This window comes from Heptranchias perlo, chromosome 43 (assembly GCF_035084215.1).
Source record: "Heptranchias perlo isolate sHepPer1 chromosome 43, sHepPer1.hap1, whole genome shotgun sequence".
Taxonomy (NCBI): Eukaryota; Metazoa; Chordata; class Chondrichthyes; order Hexanchiformes; family Hexanchidae; genus Heptranchias; species Heptranchias perlo.
The window spans coordinates 4,116,492-4,137,127 of record NC_090367.1 but is presented as its reverse complement, the minus strand read 5'-3'; the positions used below and the strand labels follow the sequence as shown (position 1 = coordinate 4,137,127).

Genomic DNA, 20,636 nt, shown 5'->3' with positions numbered 1-20,636 from the left:
AGCAAGTCTGGTCTGACTAAAACATTCTATTTTTAAAAACCTATCGTGGTCCCTTTGATACTGCTTTGTACCTTTCATCTCGTTCTTTTACTTAAGGCATATTTCGTGAATGTTTAAATTTCAGTGGCCGTAGAAGAGGAAATGGTTGAGTTGTTAATTGCGCTGCGGTACAAAGAGGCTTCCACATTAAGGAATCGCTGCTAATAGCACAATCATTGGTTGCTCAAAAAAAACACATCCCTAGCTCACATGTAACTGAGTTGAGAATAGTTACAATGAACCGCGATTGCCCACAAGTGCTCGTGTGTTTGTTTAGGTGTCTGGCTATGAGTTACATCATTACCCACCTACAGCTGTGATTCGGTGTTCTATCATTGTTGTCCCAACAGATTCTTCACCCTGTCATTGACCTAATTGAGATGAGACTGGTTTGAAACCCCTCCCCCTAATCCTAACAGTCAGGAGTCCAAACTATGGCTTTAAATTTAAATTTGTTTGTCTAGAAAAGAGAAGGCTAAGGGGTGATCTGACAGAGATCTTCAGAATTATGAAGGGGTGGACGTAGAGAAGATTTTTCCACTTGTGGGGGGAGACCAAAACTAGGGGCTAAGATAGTCACTAGTAAATCCAATAAGGAATTCAGGAGAAACTTCTTTACCCAGAGAGAATGTGGAACTCACTACCACAAGGAGTAGTTGAGGTAAATAACATAGATGCATTTAAGGGGAAGCTAGATAAGCATTTGAGGGAGAAAGGAATCAAAGGGTATGTTGATAGGGTGAGGTGAAGAGGGGTGGGAGGAGTCTCGTGTGGAGTATAAACACCAGCATGGGCCATTTGGGCCGAATGGCCTGTTTCTGTGCTGTAAATTCTATATAATTCTATATGTAATTCTATATAAATTCACAGGTCGAACCGTCTTTTGAGATTGGACTTGAGTCACCTAATAATCACCTGGCCTCTTCCCTGTTGGGCATGTTTATTTGCAATTCTGTCCACACTCACTTTTTGGCGGGGTGGGGTGGGGGGGGGGGGGTCACTGGATATGGTTCAGAAGCGGGAAGGCCGGTTGAATTTTCACTCGGAGAAAAGAGAAATAAATTTGTAGCTGTTGTTAAGAGACAGTGGTGCTCACACAGCCCAACGCACATCTGATTCAGCCCTCAAAGAAATATTTTCCTTTCAGGTTTAGCAGCCGAAGTGCGGGGGGAAGGGTTATATCTTTACACCGTCCGCATTCTAACATCGCTGAGACATTTGTGTTTGTGTGGTTACTGTCTCCACACACACAAAGGTCAGAAGCTGTTTTCTGGGGTGAATGCACTTGGTGGTAGTTGAATTGCGGAATGTAGAGGCGATAAAAACGTTTTGGGAAAATGAACATAAGTGAGTCTCGTTTCCCCTTTCAAGGCTCCGAGACATTTATGAGAGGCAGTAAACTCTAGTTCATTTACCTGCTACACAGCGCCTGTCATCAGTGGCAGTCACGGCTGTTTAAAGGCAGGAGGGAACGTAGCATGTGCAGAATTTAGAGCCTCTTTGCGGTCAGTTGCTAACTCGTAAACCATGTTCTACATGGGCTATCTCACTCGGGTGCTGAGGTGACAACTATATGATCCAAGGAGGCAGCAACAGTCATATGTGGAGGCAGCTATAGTGATTAAGACATGGTAAAACACAGTGGGAAATTTTATTTTTCCTCTCAAGGCTCAATGGATAAAAGCACCATGGTACTGGCCCGTACAGACTCGAAATGTCAGAGGTTTTGATCTTTGGTCTGCGCTCAGTTTAACTGAGCTCAACCAGATTGGCAGCTAGGGCAAGTACAATTGAGCTCTGGGCCAAGGAGGAGGCAAATTGACCTGGGATTCTGATCACCACCTGGCAACTCCTGCTGGCATTGCAAGTGTATTGACGTTGGATGGAGCAGATTGGGCTTGGCTGTGTAGGTGCAAACCTGTGCAAGAATGGCCCCTGTGGTCGAACTACCAGAGAGCAGCCAGCACCTGTGGAGCCATTCCCCAGCCTTCAGGAGAGGAGGGGGAGGGTAGTGTTAGATAATAGGAAAGAAATGGATCTTTGTCTGCCCCTGTCCCCACGAGTGGAAGGAGCTGAGAAAGAAAGCCTTGCATTTATATAGCGCCTTTCATGACCTCAGAACGTCCCAAAGCACTTTACAACCAATGAGGTACTTTTGAAGTATAGTCACTGTTGTAACGTAGGAAACGCGACAGCCAATTTGCGCACAGCAAGATCCCACAAACAGCAATGTGATAAATGACCAGATAATCTGTTTTAATGATGTTGGTTGAGGGATAAATATTGACCAGAACACCGGGGAGAACGACCCTGCTCGTCTTCGAAATAGTGGCCACGGGATCTTTTACGTCCACCTGAGCGGGTAGATGGGGCCTCGGTTTAACGTCTCATCTAAATGACGGCACCGCCAACGGTGCAGCACTCCTTCAGTACTGCACCGGGGGTAATGGCCGGGATTTTTGTGCTCAAGTCTCTGGTGTGGGACTTGAACCCACAACCTTCTTACTCAAAGGTGAGAGAGCTCTGAGCCACGGCTGGCGTGGTACTTTTGGCGGTGAGCGTGGGTGCTGCTTCTGCTCATTCGTCGATGAAAGTAGAATTCCCATTCAAGGCACATGGCAGAACGAGTGCGGAGACCACACGGGCAATTCTGCATCGGTGCCCGTCTGAAACAGGAACCAAGGTTGGGACACAAGTGATGCCTTTGGTACCATGGTCAAGTTGTAATAACCAACCCTGTGAATGATGCACTTAATACCATGGTCAGCTCTTAATCAGGGCCAGTAATAATCTTCTGAGTTGCTATGGTGATATTTACAGGAGTAAAGTGAAGCAGGAAAATAATAAGATTTAACAGATCGCTGCTTAGTGAATGTCCCAATAAATTCCTATCCAATCCTATAATCCCTCAATTACCACAAATGTCGTCCATTCACTCACTTTGTATAGAATTTCAGACCCAAGCAAAACAGTTAAATGCTAAATCCTGATCTCGGCATACAATGCTCCTTAATTGTCCAATATTTAACTCGTAGTGCACTGAATCTGGTCAATCTCAGCGAGCGACGGTGGGTGTTTGCGAAAACTAATCGCTGTTGTGTGAAATTACTGCTTTACTCTAGCATGCTGTGTTCTTTAGGGTGAATCACTGAATGATTGATCGAGTGGGATGCAAAAAGTGGCAACAAGTGGTTTTAATCTGGAACTTGTCGAAACCCTGATCAAAATGTTTCTTGATGCTGTTTTGTGTTGATCAGGATTGTGCTGTATTAAAAGTCCCAGTTGGCAGTAGCTGTTGATTAGCTGTTGTCTTGTCCTTTCCCCCCTCTGTGTAATGGAGCATGTCTCACCTTCGCAACTTGCATTTGTATATCTTTAATGTGCAACACAATCAGCAACTTGCATTTACATAGCACCTTTAATGTAGAAAAATGTCCCAAATAAGGGAGAAAATGGATGCCGAGCAGTAGTTGAAGAAGGTTATGCTGATAGGGTGAGATGAGGAGGGGGTGCGAGGAAGCTCATGTGGAGCATAAACACCGGCACGGACCCCTTGGGCCAAATGGCCTGTGTCTGTGCTGTAAACTCTATGTAATTCTGTGTAAAAGGGAGAGAGAAAACAGGTAACTACAGGCCAGTTAGCCTGACATCAGTCATCGGGAAAATGCTGGAATCCATTATTAAGGAAGTGGTAACAGGGCACTTAGAAAATCATAATATGATTAGGCAGAGTCAACATGGTTTTATAAAAGGGAAATCGTATTTGACAAATCCATTAGAGTTTTTTGATGATGTAACTAGCAGGGTAGATAAAGGGGAACCAGTGGATGTTGTATATTTGGATTTCCAAAAGGCCATTCGGTAAGGTGTCACACAAAAGGTTGTTGCACAAGATAATGCTCGTGGGGTTGGGGGTAATATATTAGCACAGATAGAGGATTGGTTAACGGACAGAAAACAGAGAGTGGGAATAAACGGGTCATTTTCAGGTTGGCAGGCTGTAACTAGTGGGGTGCCGCAAGGATCAGTGCTTGGGCCTCAGCTATTTATGATCTATATTAAAGACTTAGATGAAGGGACCGAGTGTAATGTTTCCAAGTCTGCTGACGATACAAAGCCAGGTGGGAAAGTAAGCTGTGAGGAGGACACAAAGAGGCTGCAAAGGGATATAGGCAGGTTGAGTGTGTGGGCAAGAAGATGGCAGATGGAGTATAATGTGGGGAAATGTGAGGTTATTCACTTTGGTAGGAAGAATAGATGGTGAGAAACTATTAAATGTTGGTGTTCAGAGAGACTTGGGTGTCTTTGTCCTCGAAACACGGGAAGTAAACATGCGGATACAGCAAGTAATTAGAAAAGCAAATGGCATGTTGGCCTTTAATGCAAGGGGGTTGGAGTACAAGAGTAAGGAAGTCTTGCTACAATTCTACAGGGGTTTGGTGAGACCACACCTGGAGTACTGTGTACAGTTTTGGTCTCTTTATCTAAGGAAGGATATACTTGCCTTAGAGGCAGTGCAACATGGGTTCACTAGATTGATTCCTGGGATAAGAGGGTTGTCCTATGAGGAGAGATTGAATAAAATGGGCCTATACTCTCTGGAGTTTAGAAGAATGAGAGGTGATCTCATTGAAACGTATAAAATTCTTCGAGGGCTTGACAGGGCAGACGCTGAGAGATTGTTTCCCTTGGCTGGAGAGTCTAGAACTAGAGGGCATAATCTCAGGATAAGGGGTCGGCCGTTTAGGACTGAGATGAGGAAGAATTTCTTCATTCAGAGGGTGGTGAATCTTTGGAATTCTCTACCCCAGAGGGCTGTGGATGTTGAGTCGTTGAGTATATTCAAGGCTGAGATCGATAGATTTTTGGACTCTTAAGGGAATCAAGGGATATGGGGATTGGGCGGGAAAGTGGAGTTGAGGTTGAAGATCAGCCATGATCTGATTGTATGACGGAGCAGGCTTGAGGGGCCGTATGGCCTACTCCTGCTCCTGTTTCTTATGTTCTCATGTTCTATGTAAGGGATGGGAGGGTGGTCAAGGCATAGTTAAGGAGGTAGGTTTTGAGCCTTTGGGAGGTAGGGAGAGAGATGCAAGTAGGGAGAGAGATGTAACTATCTCCCGAGTTTCGGGAGATAGTTACAAAGTGCTGGTTCAAGATGGCTGAAGGTTCTGCCTTCAAAGGTGCAAGAGTGGGAAGGGAGATGCAAAGAAGGGCCGAGCCTGAAGAGAGGAGGGCATGTGTGGATAAGGTCAGAAAAAAGCTCACGGAAAATACTGGGCTGTGTGGCAAGAGATACAGAATATAAAATTGGAGATGTAATGGTGAATCTGTATGAAACCTAAATAAGCCCACAGTTGGAGGACTGTGTGCAGTTTTGGGCTCCACACTATAGGAATGATGTTGAGGCAATAGAGAGGGTACAGCACAGAGTCACTGAGGTGCTGCCTGGTATGAGGAACAACAAATACAAAGAAAACTGAAAAATCGGGACTGTTTTTGTTAAAACAGAGAAGTTATTGGGGTGATTTGATAAAGGTGTTTAAAATTATGAAGGGATGAGACAGAGTATACTGAAATGAACAGAGATGTAAGTTTAAATGTAGAAGAATCAAGGCAGAGAGTGAGGGGTTGATTTTAACCATTCCTGCCGGGCAGGAAACAGGCGGCGGCAGGTCGGCTGCCCGTTTTAAAGCCGGCCCGATCCTCCTTTTTGTTCACTGTGTGTAAAACAGAAGGCAGAATCACTACCACCCATATCCTGCCCAGTGGGAACAGTTAAATATCCACTCCTGAGGAGAAACCTTTTCACACAGTGGGCTGTGAGGCTGTGGAATGCACTAGCAGAGTTAGTGATTGAAGCAGAGACCATGTCAACATTTAAGTATAGGTTAGATAGGTGGTTGACGGAAAGGGGAATAAAGGGATACGGGAGCAGGGTGGGCATATGGGATTAGGACCACTGCTCACCGACACGGACTGGTTGGGCCAAATGGCCTGTTTCGGTGTTGTGATTTCTATGTTGGCATGTAGGGCTGGAGAACGTTAGGAAAAGGCAAGGAGGGATTTGTAATTGAAGATGAGGATTTGACATATAGTTCATTAGGAGATGGGAGGCATTGGAACTTTACTCAAAGAGTGACAAATGTGTGGGCTAATCTTTCCAGGCATAGCGGTAGGGACAGAAACTCCCATCGATTCCTGCTGGAAAGTGCATGTTGTACTGATGGGGGGCAAGGACAGGAGCAGACTCAATTTGGACGTCTCTATGATCGAGTAGCCTGCTGAGATTTAAGCGCAGCCTCAGAAAGTCTTTGGTGCGTGTAGAGCTGCACCAGGAGAGAAGAAAACTGGGGGTGGGGGGACTATTTGCCAGAGATGTTTGACATGTAGTGATTGCAGGTTGGAGTTCCTTACTCACAAAGGATTAGTGAAGAGGAAAGAACTGTGCACTCGAGTGATTCGTGTTTTGAATTTGTCATTATTGTTTAATTCCAGCAGACAGCCCCACTTGTCTGGTGCTTTGATGATTAAAGGAAACGATGAATGGATTTGAGGTAGAAGTGTACGTACTATTTCCTGTTTATACCCAAAGCGAGATTTGATGGCTGTAAGAACCTCACAAACAATGGCTTGCCCTATCGCCCCCACCCCCTCCTGGTAAATCACAGTTTCAGTGTCTTATGGTAATGTAATCCCTTTGCTAAGTTGTCAGGAATTTTAGTGGCAGTGATTTGGGGTGATTGGGCATTTAGTGTAAGAATGCCAACAATTTTGAGTAGATCGAGTTAGTCAAGTAACGCTGTCACTTTCTGTTAACAGCCTCGGTTCCATTTTCTTGTCACTCGTTTTGAAACTGTTGTTTTACAGGTATCTCTCTGGTTCCTTGCTGGGAAACTATACTCCTTTAAGCCCAGATATTACTGGTGGTAATACTGGTGGATGAGCATTTTCTTTCTTTGGCAGTCCCTCAGGGTCGAGGACGACTTGCTTCCACTCTGGGAGGGTGGGTTCTGCGGTGCCTGAAGAGTCCAATCCTGGAGCCGCAGACTCTGCCACAGGTGGGGCAGGTAGTGTTTAATAAGGCGGGTGGGTGAGACGCTCTGGATTCTGCCCGCTCTTTCCGCTGCTTACGCTTGGCCTCCACGTGCTCCACTCGGTGACGCTCGAGGTGATTGGCGCCTTCGCGGATGCTTCTTCTCCAGTTTGGGTGTTCTAGGGCAAGCGATTCCCACGTGTCGGTGCGGATGTTGCAATTTTTAGGGAGGCTTTGAGAGTGTCCTTATAGCATTTCCTCTGCCCTCCTAGTGATCGCCTGCCATTGCAGAGCTCGGAATAGAGCACTTGTTTAGGGAATCTTGTGTCGGGCACGCGGACAATATGGCCCGCCCATCGCAGCTAGTTGAGTGTGACCAGTGCCTCGATACTGGGGATATTAGCCTGGGAGAGAACGCTCACATTGGTACGCCTATCCTGCCAGTGGATTTGCAGGATTTTGCGGAGGCAACGTTGATGATATCTCTCCAGGGATTTGAGGTGTCTGCTGGACATTGTCCATGTTTCTGATGCATACAGGAGGGTGGGGACCACGGCTGCTCTGTAGACCATGAGCTTGGTGCTGGATTTGAGATCTCGGTCTTCGAACACTCTGTTCCTCAGGCGTCCGAAAGCTACACTGGCGCATTGGAGTCGATGTTGAATTTCATCGTCGATGTCTGCTCGCACCGAGAGGAGGCTCCCGAGGTATGGGAAATGACTCACGCTGTCCAGAGGCTCACCGTGGATCTTGATGGTTGGGGTCAGTGTTGTGTGGCAGGAGCGGGCTGGGAGAGGACCTTTGTTTTCCGGATGTTTAGCCTGAGGCCCATTCTCTCATACGCCTCAGTGAATGCGTCGACGATGGTTTGTAGCTCGGCCTCTGAGTGCGCGCACACGCAGGCGTCGTCTGCGTACTGCAGCTCGATGACAGAAGTTGGGGTGGTCTTGGTTCTGGCCTGGAGGTGTCGAAGGTTGAACGGTTTCCCGCTAGTCCTGTAGGTTAGCTCCACTCCGGCGAGGAGCTTCATGGTGGTGGGGTGGAGTGTTGCAGCGAGGAAGATGGAGAAGAGCGTTGGTCTGATGACGCAGCCCTGCTTGACCCCACTTTGCACTCGTATTGGGTCTGTGGTGGATCCGTTGGTGAGGATCACGGCTCGCATGTCATCGTGGAGCAGGCGGAGAATGGTGACGAATTTCTGCGGGCAGCCGAATTTGAGGAGGATGCTAAACAGTCCCTCACAGGTGACAGAGTCGAAGGCCTTTGCAAGATCGAAGAAGGCTATGTACAGAGGTTGATGCTGCTCCCTGCACTTTTCCTGGACTTGTCGCGTGCTAAAGATCATGTCCATTGTGCCTCTTGACGGGCGGAAGCCTTATAGAGACTCAGGTAGGAGCTTTTCGGCCACTGGAAGGAGACGGTTGAGGAGGATTCTTGCGATGACCTTTCCCGTGCCGGACAGTAGGGAAATCCCTCTGTAATTTCCACAGTTGGACCTATCTCCTTTCTTGAAGATGGTCACAATTATGGCGTCTCTGAGATCTCCTGGCATGCTCTCTTCCTTCCAGACAAGAGTGATAAGGTCGTGTATTTGTGTCAAGAGTGCCTCTCCGCCGTGTTTTAGTATTTCAGCGGGGATTCCATCTGCGCCGGGGACCTTGTTGTTTTTCAGCTGTCGAATGGCTTTTTCGACCTCACAGCGGGCTGGGGTTGTGCTGAGATGGTGGCTGGTAGCATGTTGCGGGATGGTGTCGAGGGCACTTACATCGAGGACTGCGTCTTGGTTGAGGAGGTCCTCAAAGTGCTCTCTCCAGCGGGCGTTGACTGCCTTTCTGTCTTTGATGAGCGCCTCTCCATGTTTGGCTCTCAGTGGGGTAGGTCCCTGGGTACTCGGACCGTAGATGGCTTTAATTGCGTTGAAGAAGCCGCGCACGTCGTGGTTGTCAGCGAGTTGCTGAGTCTCCTGCGCTCTTTCCACCCACCATCTGTTCTTTAGATCACGGTTCTTTGTTGCACTCGGCCTTCAGTTGCCTGTAGGCTTGTTTCCTCTCGCTCGAGTTTTGGTGGAGCTGCCAATTCAGGAACGCCTTGCCTTTGCGGTCTAGGAGATCCTGGATCTCCTGATCGTTCTCGTCAAATGAATCTTGGTGTTTCCTGGTCGAGAGACCGGGCGTCTCCTTGCACGTGCTGACTATGGTGGCTTTCAGGGCGGACCAGACGCTGTGGGCACTGCGGCTCTGGTTCGTTGGTCATCGCCAGGTTGGTTGTAAGGTAACGGCTGAGTAGGTTTTTCTTCTCAGGGTCTTTGAGTCCAGCAACATTAAGTCTCCTGCGGCAGAGTTTTTTCTGCCACTGCCGGTTTGGGGCCAGGTTGATGGAGATGCTAGTGCGGATTAGTCGGTGGACAGTCCAGCAGTCGTCAGCTCCGGTCATGGCACGGGTGATGCAGACATCTTTGCGGTCCCTCGTTCGGACGATGATGTAGTCTATTAGATGCCAGTGCTTAAAGCGGGGGTGTTGCCATGAGGTCTTGTACTTGTCCCTCTGGCGGAACAGGGTGTTCGTTATGATGGGTCATGTTCTAGGCATTTCGTCAGGAGGAGGACTCCATTGGGGTTTGCTTTCCCTACGCCTTCCTTGCCTAACACGCCTTTCCAAAGGTTTGTGTCCCTCCTGTCTCTGGCATTGAAGTCGCCGAGGAGAATCAGCCTGTCTCCCTTTGGGATACGGGACAGCGATTGGTCAAGGCTAGAGTAGAATGCCTCTTTTATCTCATCCGTTGCGCCTAGGGTTGGGGCGTAGGCACTGACAACTGTGGTGTGCTGCTTCTGGGCCAGGGTGAGCCGTAGGGTCGTGAGGCGTTCATTTACCCCGCAGGGGACTCGTTGAGACGTCCAACCAATTCGTTTTTATGAAATGAGCATTTAATGCATTTGTGTGTTGTACCTTTGTCTCACAATATCAAGAACAACCACCTGCATTTATATAGCGCCTTTAACGTAGTAAAACATCCCAAGGCACGTCATGAGTATTATCAGTCAAAATTTGACACTGAGCCACATAAGGAGATATTAGGACAGGTGACCAAAAGCTTGGTCAAAGAGGTAGGTTTTAAGGAGCGTCTTAAAGGAGGAGCGAGAGAGGCAGAGAGGCTTAGAGAGGGAATTCCAGAGCTTAGGGCCCAGGCAGCTGAAGGCACGGCCAACAAATCAACGTGGTCCATTCAGGTTCATAGTGTGAGACTTGCTATGTTTGAGATGAGAACTGTTCTATTATTTCGTTTTAAACGTCATCACATCAGAATTATTCTGCACTTCATGAATATGCAGCTCTTCAAATTAGGGTTTGAAATAATTCAAAGTCACCGATGCTACATAGTTTCATTGGGAAAAAGTCTTAAATGAGAAGCCTTATCTTCCAAAGAGGGCTGATCAAGGCAAGCATGAGATCTACCCAAATTGATGATGTACAGAAAGGGAGCTGACTGCTTTCAGTGGCCATATAATCAAAAGTATTTACTTATTAATTCTGACCTCTTGCACATCCCCGATTTCCTTCATCCCACCATTGGCGGCCGTGCCTTCGGCTGTCTAGGCCCTAAGCTCTGGAATTCCCTCCCTAAACCTCTCTACTTCTTCTCCTTTAAGACACTCCTTAAAACCTACCTCTTTGACCAAACTTTTGGTCGCCTGTCCTAAAAATGTGGCTCGGTGTCAAATTTTGTCCGATAATCAAGCATTTGGACAGTTACATGGGTAAGATGGGTATAGAGGGATATGGGCCAAGTGCAGGCAATTGGGACTAGTTTAGTGGTATAAACTGGGCGACATGGACATGTTGGGCCGAAGGGCCTGTTTCCATGTTGTAAACTTCTATGATTCTAATCGCTCCTGTGAAGCGCCTTGGGACGTTTTACTACGTTAAAGGCGCTATATAAATGCAAGTTGTTGTTATCTTTCTGTATTAAATTTTTAAAGAACTTTTTCTAATGGGCCAAAATATTCTCCTTCAATTTTTTGAAGCCTGACCAGCACCACATGAAATGCAGCGAGTCAAACAAACTGGTTGAAGTTCGTCAAACTCATGAAAAGCCGATTTCTTAAAAGCTTTTTTAGTGAATCACTGCTCAGTTTGGAATGTAGTGGTTGTTTCTCGAGTGTTGAGTGCTGGATAAAAGAGAGTGATGGTAGCAAGTGTGAGCCTTTTCACTTGTCCCTTCACAATCAAAAGGACTCGGATCCATGCTTGACGTACGTCTTAATCCACACCCTGCGTGTAAAGTGATCAGAATGCACAAATAAAATAAGCTGTCCAGGCTTGAAAACTCCACTTTCTGCCAGTGAAGCAAAACCCTTCGCATTGTAATCCCAGCAGGTTTTTAAAAAAAATATATATATTCTTTTCATTCCTTTTATTTCCGTTGATATTTATAATTCTCGTCCTGTCAGTTTGCCTGCATCGCATCAGTCACTAAACTGACAAGCTCCATCCATTGACGAGGGAGTCTTACCTTTTTGAATAAAGCATCTGGCCTGGGGTGACCAGGACGAGTATCCTGTAAATATTATCCCTTCGCTGGAATGGAATGGACGTGTGTTTGAAGGAAGAATTTCCCATTGTTTGCAGGCACGTTTCTCGCTGTGTAGAATGGGGTCTGGCAATTACTGGGACCTTTACTCTTCAATACCAACCTTTTCACACATATGGTCAAATCTCATGCAGGGAATGTAAGATCTGTTGTGTGTCGCCTCTTTGTGAATGCCTTCATGTCCTTTTCTGCATTGACTCACTGGAATGGCTACTATAAACCAAAGGAGCAGTCTATAATGTAGGCACGACCTGTCCATTAGCAGCTACAATAATTGTGTTCACGTTCAGCTCATGGTGCTTTTCCGACACAAGGAGGAGCAGGCATGGTCTGGGCCACCGAAAGAACCGGGAAAAGCCCATTAGGTCGAACAATCGTGTCCCTTTTATATAGATCAACCCCTCCTTCTCACCGCACCCCTCAACCCCTCTCACCGCACCCCTCAACCCCACTCACCCACCTTCTCACCGCACCCCTCAACCCCTCTCACCGCACCCCTCAACCCCTCCTTCTCACCTCACCCCTCAACCCCACTCACCCACCTTCTCACCTCACCCCTCAACCCCACTCACCCACCTTCTCACCGCACCCCTCAACCCCACATTCTCACTGCAACCCTCAACCCCTCCTTCTCACCTCACCCCTCAACCCCACTCACCCACCTTCTCACCGCACCCCTCAACCCCACTCACCCACCTTCTCACCGCACCCCTCAACCCCACTCACCCACCTTCTCACCGCACCCCTCAACCCCACTCACCCACCTTCTCACCGCACCCCTCAACCCCACTCACCCACCTTCTCACCGCACCCCTCAACCCCACTCACCCACCTTCTCACCGCACCCCTCAACCCCACTCACCCACCTTCTCACCGCACCCCTCAACCCCACTCACCCACCTTCTCACCGCACCCCTCAACCCCACTCACCCACCTTCTCACCGCACCCCTCAACCCCACTCACCCACCTTCTCACCGCACCCCTCAACCCCTCCTTCTCACCGCACCCCTCAACCCCACTCACCCACCTTCTCACCGCACCCCTCAACCCCTCCTTCTCACCGCACCCCTCAACCCCACTCACCCACCTTCTCACCGCATCCCTCAACCCCTCCTTCTCACCGCACCCCTCAACCCCACTCACCCACCTTCTCACCGCACCCCTCAACCCCACTCACTCACCTTCTCACCGCACCCCTCAACCCCTCCTTCTCACCGCACCCCTCAACCCCACTCACCCACCTTCTCACTGCACCCCTCAACCCCACTCACCCAACTTCTCCCCATATCCCTCAATCCCACCTTCTCCCCATATCCCTCAATCCCACCTTCTCCCCATATCCCTCAATCCCATCTTCTTCCCATATCCCACCTTCTCCCCATATCCCACCTCCCCACCTTCTCTCCATATCTCTCACTCCCACCTCCCCAGCTTCGAGCTGCTGAATTATTGAGCAATGTTTCGTCACGTAACTGGCAATTTTTCTGTTGGAACATTTTGTAGACAAGATTTAACTGAAGTATTACCGCATATTTTAAAGGGTGTGATGGGAAGGAGGGGACTAGAACTGCTGGGCTGCTGTGGAATTTTCATCTTTTTCCACCACTGTGACTCCGAACTCACAGCTTCTTTGTATTACTTTAATTGTTCGGCACCAGCTATCTGTCCGATTTTCTCTCCTCCCCTCTTCTCCTGAAGATGTTAACTTCTTCACTGGGGAACCGTGCAGCAACTTCCCTCCAGCACCTCACCGAAGTGGCCATTATTCATGTGTAAGCCTTGACGGCAGCTATCCAGCTGTGGAGGTCATCACAGCCAAGGGTGATCCTGTCCTCACCCAGCACCCATACACTTGCAGTAAGGGTTGCTGTGTGGTAATCAGGAGACCCAGTCAGTGTTCCGTTCTGTAATCAAAGGGTGCTGTGGCCAATTGATGTGGCCCCACGGGACTGAAGTGAGCTTGTGCGTCCCAGATTTCCATCGCTCCACCATTGGCAGCCGTGCCTTCTGCTGCCTAGGTCCGAAGCTCTGGAATTCCCGCCCTACACCCCTCCGCCTCTCTACCTCTCTCTCCTCCTTTAAGCTGCTCCTTTATACCTGCCTTGCATATGAGTAGGAGAAGAGTGCCACAGAATTAGGTTTTTCTGAGTTTTCTCGCACTGGGCGTTGCTCAGGCGGCTATCGTACACTCCCGTCCTCTCCAAAAGGTCCAAAACACCACACATGCAGACCAGGCTGCTCAGGCTAAAGCATTATGATCAAATTTATTTACAAGATCAGTAATTAAACAGGAGCAAAAGGAATATAGCAGAATAATCAGCAAATGAATGCATCCTTCTGAAAATGACTTTGGATTTCAATGTCAGCTAATTTAACTGAAAAGCATTTATTGAGTTTAATTTTTTTTTTAAATGATTGTTTTCTTACCCTCCCCCCACCATCCTTCTTGAAAGCTTTGAGAAGTCTGAGCATCAGAGATACTGGGAGCAGTTCCGGTACGCCCCACCAGATGAATATGCAGCCTATCAGAGCACTAAGAAACGGAAGAGGAATCTGAAGGTTTTTGGTTACTGTGTCTTCGCTATGTTGTCTGGTGTATTCATCCACTACGTTGGTTTCAGGTATGTGTGATGTGTAATAATCTGGTGGTTTTCCTCATGCATTTACCCAACCATTCTGCTGTATGCAGCCTTCTAGTAGTAATGCATTTCACCCACATTCCTAGTACGTAACCTTGGGGCAGGGGGCAACTGTGGGGCATTGCATTAGTCAAAGGCTGTTCACCACTCGGACCTGCTTTCAACTCCAGCACACACTGATTGGATGGAAGTCCTCTCTGTCTGCTGCCTATCTTCCAATGGGATTGCTTGTTGGAGCAGAATAGAACTGATGGGACAGTGTAGAGGGAGCTTTACTCTGTATCTAACCCGTGCTGTACCAGCCCTGGGAGTGTTTGATGGGACAGTTTAGAGGGAGCTTTACTCTGTATCTAACCCGTGCTGTACCTGCCCTGGGAGTGTTTGATGGGACAGTGTGGAGGGAGCTTTACTCTGTATCTAACCCTGTACCTGCCCTGGGAGTGTTTGATGGGACCGTGTGGAGGGAGCTTTACTCTGTATCTAACCCTGTACCTGCCCTGGGAGTGTTTGATGGAACAGTGTAGAGGGAGCTTTACTCTGTATCTAACCCATGCTGTACCTGCCCTGGGAGTGTTTGATGGGACAGTGTAGAGGAAGCTTTACTCTGTATCTAACCCGTGCTGTACCTGCCCTGGGAGTGTTTGATGGGAGAGTGTAGAGGGAGCTTTACTCTGTATCTAACCCGTGCTGTACCAGCCCTGGGAGTGTTTGATGGGAGAGTGTAGAGGGAGCTTTACTCTGTATCTAACCCGTGCTGTACCAGCCCTGGGAGTGTTTGATGGGACAGTGTAGAGGGAGCTTTACTCTGTATCTAACCCGTGCTGTACCTGCCCTGGGAGTGTTTGATGGGACAGTTTAGAGGGAGCTTTACTCTGTATCTAACCCGTGCTGTACCTGCCCTGGGAGTGTTTGATGGGAGAGTGTAGAGGGAGCTTTACTCTGTATCTAACCCGTGCTGTACCAGCCCTGGGAGTGTTTGATGGGACAGTGTAGAGGGAGCTTTACTCTGTATCTAACCCGTGCTGTACCTGCCCTGGGAGTGTTTGATGGGACAGTGTGGAAGGAGCTTTACTCTGTATCTAACCCTGTACCTGCCCTGGGAGTGTTTGATGGGACCGTGTGGAGGGAGCTTTACTCTGTATCTAACCCTGTACCTGCCCTGGGAGTGTTTGATGGGACAGTGTGGAGGGAGTTTTACTCTGTATCTAACCCGTGCTGTACCTGCCCTGGGAGTGTTTGATGGGACAGTGTGGAGGGAGCTTTACTCTGTATCTAACCCTGTACCTGCCCTGGGAGTGTTTGATGGGACAGTGTAGAGGAAGCTTTACTCTGTATCTAACCCGTGCTGTACCTGCCCTGGGAGTGTTTGACGGGACAGTGTAGAGGGAGCTTTACAACAACAACTTGCATTTATACAGCACCTTTAATGTAGTAAAATGTCCCAAGACACTTCACAGGAGCGTGATCAGACAAAAATTGACACCGAGCCAAGGAAGGAGATATTAGGACAGATAGAATTGGTTTTAAGGAGGGTCCTAAAGGAGGTGGAGAGTCGGAGATATCTAGGGAGGGAATTCCGGAGCTTAGGGCCTAGACAGCTGAAGGTGTGGCCGCCAATGGTGGGGCGAAGGATGTGGAGGATGGACAAGAGACCAGAGTTGGAGTAGCGCAGAGTCCTCGGAGGGTTGTTGGGCGGGAGGAGGTTTACAGAGGAGTGAGTCCATGGAGGGAATTGAACATGAGATTGACTATTTTAAATTCGAGGCGTTGCTGTTGAGGCCAATTCTGTGGCATTGTGGGTCTGTGGCTCAGTGAGCCTTCATTCACTCATCCTTTAAATATTGGGAAAGGAGATTTTTAACATCACAAAGACCGTAGACAAAGAGCTTTTCATTTTCCAGCAAGCCTAATTTGCATCAAGTCCATGTTAACCCTTTGCAATAGGATTCGAGCACCAGATTAAGAAATATAACCAGGTTTCTTTATCTGTTCCATATGCCTCTGCTGACTAACCTACTGTGCATTCCCAGCATTTGCTCTTTCTGTTTCACATTTCCAGCATTTGCAAGTTCACTGTTGATCATGACAGATTTCGAGTTTATTCAGAATGAAGTATTTTGGTGCACGTTAAAGTTGTGGTAATGATGATATTGATTGACTTCTAATCCAGACACCAAGGCTTTGTGCATGTACGAGGATTGTGGGAAGGACATAACTGTCGAGCCGCCTCGATGTTTCTGTAATGAGTAGTATTGTGTACCTCTTTGACCTTCTGTCAAGTCGTACCAGAATAATCTGATTGTCCGTTTCCGTGCCCCTGTGTATTGATTGGCCTGCTATATCCACAGGCAGTACACAGACCTTTCTTTTTTTGGCCATGGTCTGATGTCTTTTTCAGGCTGTTAACACAGCTCCCCTGTGGCACAATGCCGTGTTACCAGTGTGTAGGAATGTCACATCAGGTGAATACCCCCAAAAATGTTGTCGTCTTTAAGTCCTGGCAGATAATGGGATGTTTTTTTTAAAAAAGTATTTTCATCAGTTTGCTCCTCGTATCTCAAAGGCACTGACTCTTGTTGGGACACAGCTCCGCAGACACATTCTTTACGTGTGAGTCTAGACGGTGATTTAACAGGTTATGTGATAGTTTTTTAAAAATTCATTCTCAGGATGTGGGCGTCACTGGCAAGGCCGGCAGTTATTGCCCATCCCTAGTTGCCCCTCGAGAAGGTGGCGATGAGCTGCCTTCTTGAGCCACTGCAATCCATGTGATGAAGGTTTTCCCACAGTGCTGTTAGGTCCAGGATTTTGCTCCAGTGACAATGAAGGAATGGCCGATATATTTCCAAGTCAGGATGGTGTGTGACTTGGAGGGGAACTTGGAGGTGATGTTGTTCCCATGCACCTGCTGCCCTTGTCCTTCTAGGTGGTGGAGGTGGCAGGTTTGGGAGGTGCTGTCAAAGAAGCTGGGGGGCATCACAGCTGAGCTAGTCCTGTCCACAAGCACATACTTTCTCGCTGGGCTCACTGGACAGCGGGGCTCTGACCGCTGGGCTCACTGGACAGCGGGACTCTGACCGCTGGGCTCACTGGACAGCGGGGCTCTGACCCCTGGGCTCACTGGACAGCGGTCAGAAGCAGGAACCCCGGCCAATATTTCGCTCCCAAACCCAAGGATACTGAGGCCAATTGTAGCATCTCAACTGACACCCCAGCTGAGATCAGCTAACTACGCACAGACCAAGGATGGAACTTGGGATTCTCCTTGTCCGTATGGCTCAATCCCACAGCAGACTGCACCTGTATCCACTGAGGGGGATTAACTAATTTGATTTTAATGCCAGCGATGCAATACTCATCACTCTCTTCACATTGTCCCACTGGTAGAATTTCAGATTTGAGCCACTTTCCCTGCATATGGACTAATTGTTTTGATATGATTGCAAGAAAGAATGGAAAGGCCAAATAACCACAAAAGCATTACTGGCTATAACAATGTTTGATCAATCACTTGCCCTGGGAAGGAGTGGTGACAGAATTGCCTGACAGGCTGCTCTGTAGAGATGTTGGTGACAGCTGGCGAAAGCTTTCATGCATTCAGTACTTGCCGTAACATCTTTTACTGATGGGGCTGGTAAACCAGATAGCCGTTCACTCAAGCCCTGGGATTGCTAATCTGATACGGCCATGTTTAGAATACTGCATTGTAGTTACAGTCTCCCTACCTCCAAAAAGGACATTGCTGTATTGGGGAGAGTTCAGGGAAGAAATGCATGTATTGGTCTGTGACTTGGGGCCAAGTTATGAAATGAGACTGCCAAGAAATGAGCTGGTTTTCTTTGAAAAGGGATGAGATCTAAATTTTTGACCTGATGAGCGTGGATAATGTTATATCAGCAGATTATTGGCACAAGTGAATGCATTGCCTGTTGTGGCAGTGAGCTTCACAGAAGAGGAAGCTTCCAAGTTTGACCTGTGATTGGGGCTTACTTAGTTAACGATAGGGTAGACGTAGAGAAGATGTTTCCACTTGTGGGGGAGACCAAAACTAGGGGCCATAAATATAAGATAGTCACTAATAAATCCAATAGGGAATTCAGGAGAATGGTGAGAATGTGGAACTCGCTACCACAAGGAGTGGTTGAGGTGAATAACAGAGATACATTTAAAGGGAAGCTAGATAAACACATGAGGGAGAAAGGAATAGAAGAATATGCTGATAGGGTGAGATGAAGTAGGGAGGGAAGAGGCTCGTGTGGAGTGTAAACACCAGCATAGACCAGTTGGGCCGAATGGCCTATTTCGGTGCTGTGAAAGCTATGCAATACTATATTAGTGGGCTGTGGTGAGGGGACATCGCAGTTGGTCTGAGATCCCCTTCACTAGAAAGCAAGAAAAGTCATGCCATGGGTCCCAGTCCTGATTGCTGTCCAGCGACTCCTGCTGAAAAGTGTGTGTGAGCACAGGGCCAGACTCAAATGTGACGCCTCTAACAGTTGACTAGTCTGCTGGCACACTGTGTCGGCTCGCACATAAAGAACAGCCACTTGGGACGAATTAACAAAGAATGGCAGTGGGGTTTGTACCCCCAGCGAGACTGCCTTCAGGAGGGGAGAGAATATTGGGGAAATCCTCTCCAGGATTTCAGGCTTTCACTGTGCAGGATATTTTACAAACTTAACAGATGGGTGTACTCATTTTAGACTATACTCTGTTTGCAGCGATGAATAAAACTGCATCTTGAGAGAAACATCTTGTGTGCCAGTTCAGATGGATTCCACATCGCTATTATTTGCAACTGCACACTAAACGATTTATTTTGCTAAAACCTCGGGTCAGTGATACGCAAGGGACCGTGAATTGTTTTGGTTTCCCAGTGTACACACACACACACACACACACACACACACACACACACACACACACGTATATCCAGGTTTGCTTTGTAGCAATGCCTGAAATTACAGCCAGGCATTTTTCGAGTACGTCAGTGATGATTAATGGCTGGACGCTGTGGAAAAACATTCATCTGGATGTGATTCTTGAGTGTTTGTTTAGTGCTTAATAATACAATTTGCTCTCTGGCAGTGTCCTCTGATCGAGGCTGCGACTGACGTGGCCATTCATGTTAAGGAACTGTTCCTCCTGCCTCTCCTAAAAATAATACTGTGGACCGTAATTGCCCATCTGCCAAGGTCTGCGAAAGGGCCCTGAATGAAGAGATAAATAAAAACATTTCTACATCAAAAATTTCGAAAAAGAACAGGGGTGTCCTGGGGGCCAATATTTATCCCTAAACCAACATCACTAATAACAGGCTATCTGGTCATTTATCTCATTGCTGTTTGTGGGGTCTTGCTGTGCGCAAAATTGTCTGCGACATTTCCTACATTATAACAGTGGCTACACTTCAAAAAGGTACTTCATTGGCAGTAAAGCTCTTTGAGACGTTGTGAAAGGCACTATATAAATGCAAGTCTTTCTTTTATATTTAGTACGTATCAAATTAACAAATCTACAATTTGGTTAAGCCCCCCCCCCAACTAAGACCGGCATTAATCCATGTGGTTACATTGTGAGTTCAGTGGGTGTGGTATCAGCAGCCCTCTAGGAGCGATAGTGGTCCACCTCGGTCCTGCACCCAGCCATTGCAGGATATACCACCTCCTGGTCATTGCATCTCGGAATGGACAGTCTTATAGAATCGTAGAATGAAACAGCGTAGAAGGAGGCCATTTGGGCCATCGTGCCTGTGCCAACTCTTTAAAAGAGCTATCCAATTAGCCCCACTCCCCCTGCCCTTTCCCCATAGCCCTGCACATTTTTACATAGGAACATAGGAACAGGAGTAGGCCATTCAGCCCCTCGTGCCTGCTCCGCCATTTGATAAGATCATGGCTGATCTGTGATCTAACTCCATATACCTGCCTTTGGCCCATATCCCTCAATACCTTTGGTTGCCAAAAAGCTATCTATCTCAGATTTAAATTTAGCAATTGAGCTAGTATCAATTGCCGTTTGCGGAAGAGAGTTCCAAACTTCTACAACCCTTTGTGTGTAGAAATGTTTTCTAATCTCGCTCCTGAAAGGTCTGGCTCTAATTTTTAGACTGTGCCCCCTACTCCTAGAATCCCCAACCAGCGGAAATAGTTTCTCTCTATCCACCCTATCTGTTCCCCTTAATATCTTATAAACTTCGATCAGATCACCCCTTAACCTTCGAAACTCTAGAGAATACAACCCCAATTTGTGTAATCTCTCCTCGTAACTTAACCCTTGAAGTCCGGGTATCATTCTAGTAAACCTACGCTGCACTCCCTCCAAGGCCAATAT

General features: G+C 47.6%; 1 protein-coding gene across 3 annotated transcripts in view; it reads left to right on the top strand.

Annotated features, from left to right (window-relative positions):
- The window catches only part of dnajc4 (DnaJ (Hsp40) homolog, subfamily C, member 4), a 119,667-nt gene that overhangs the window by 43,799 nt on the left and 55,232 nt on the right, over nucleotides 1-20,636 (top strand). For all 3 annotated transcript variants that reach the window (XM_067975627.1, XM_067975626.1, XM_067975628.1), the window contains exon 5: nucleotides 14,118-14,285. In XM_067975627.1, the coding sequence (XP_067831728.1) occupies nucleotides 14,118-14,285 (168 nt within the window). The remainder of the gene's footprint in view (nucleotides 1-14,117; nucleotides 14,286-20,636) is intronic.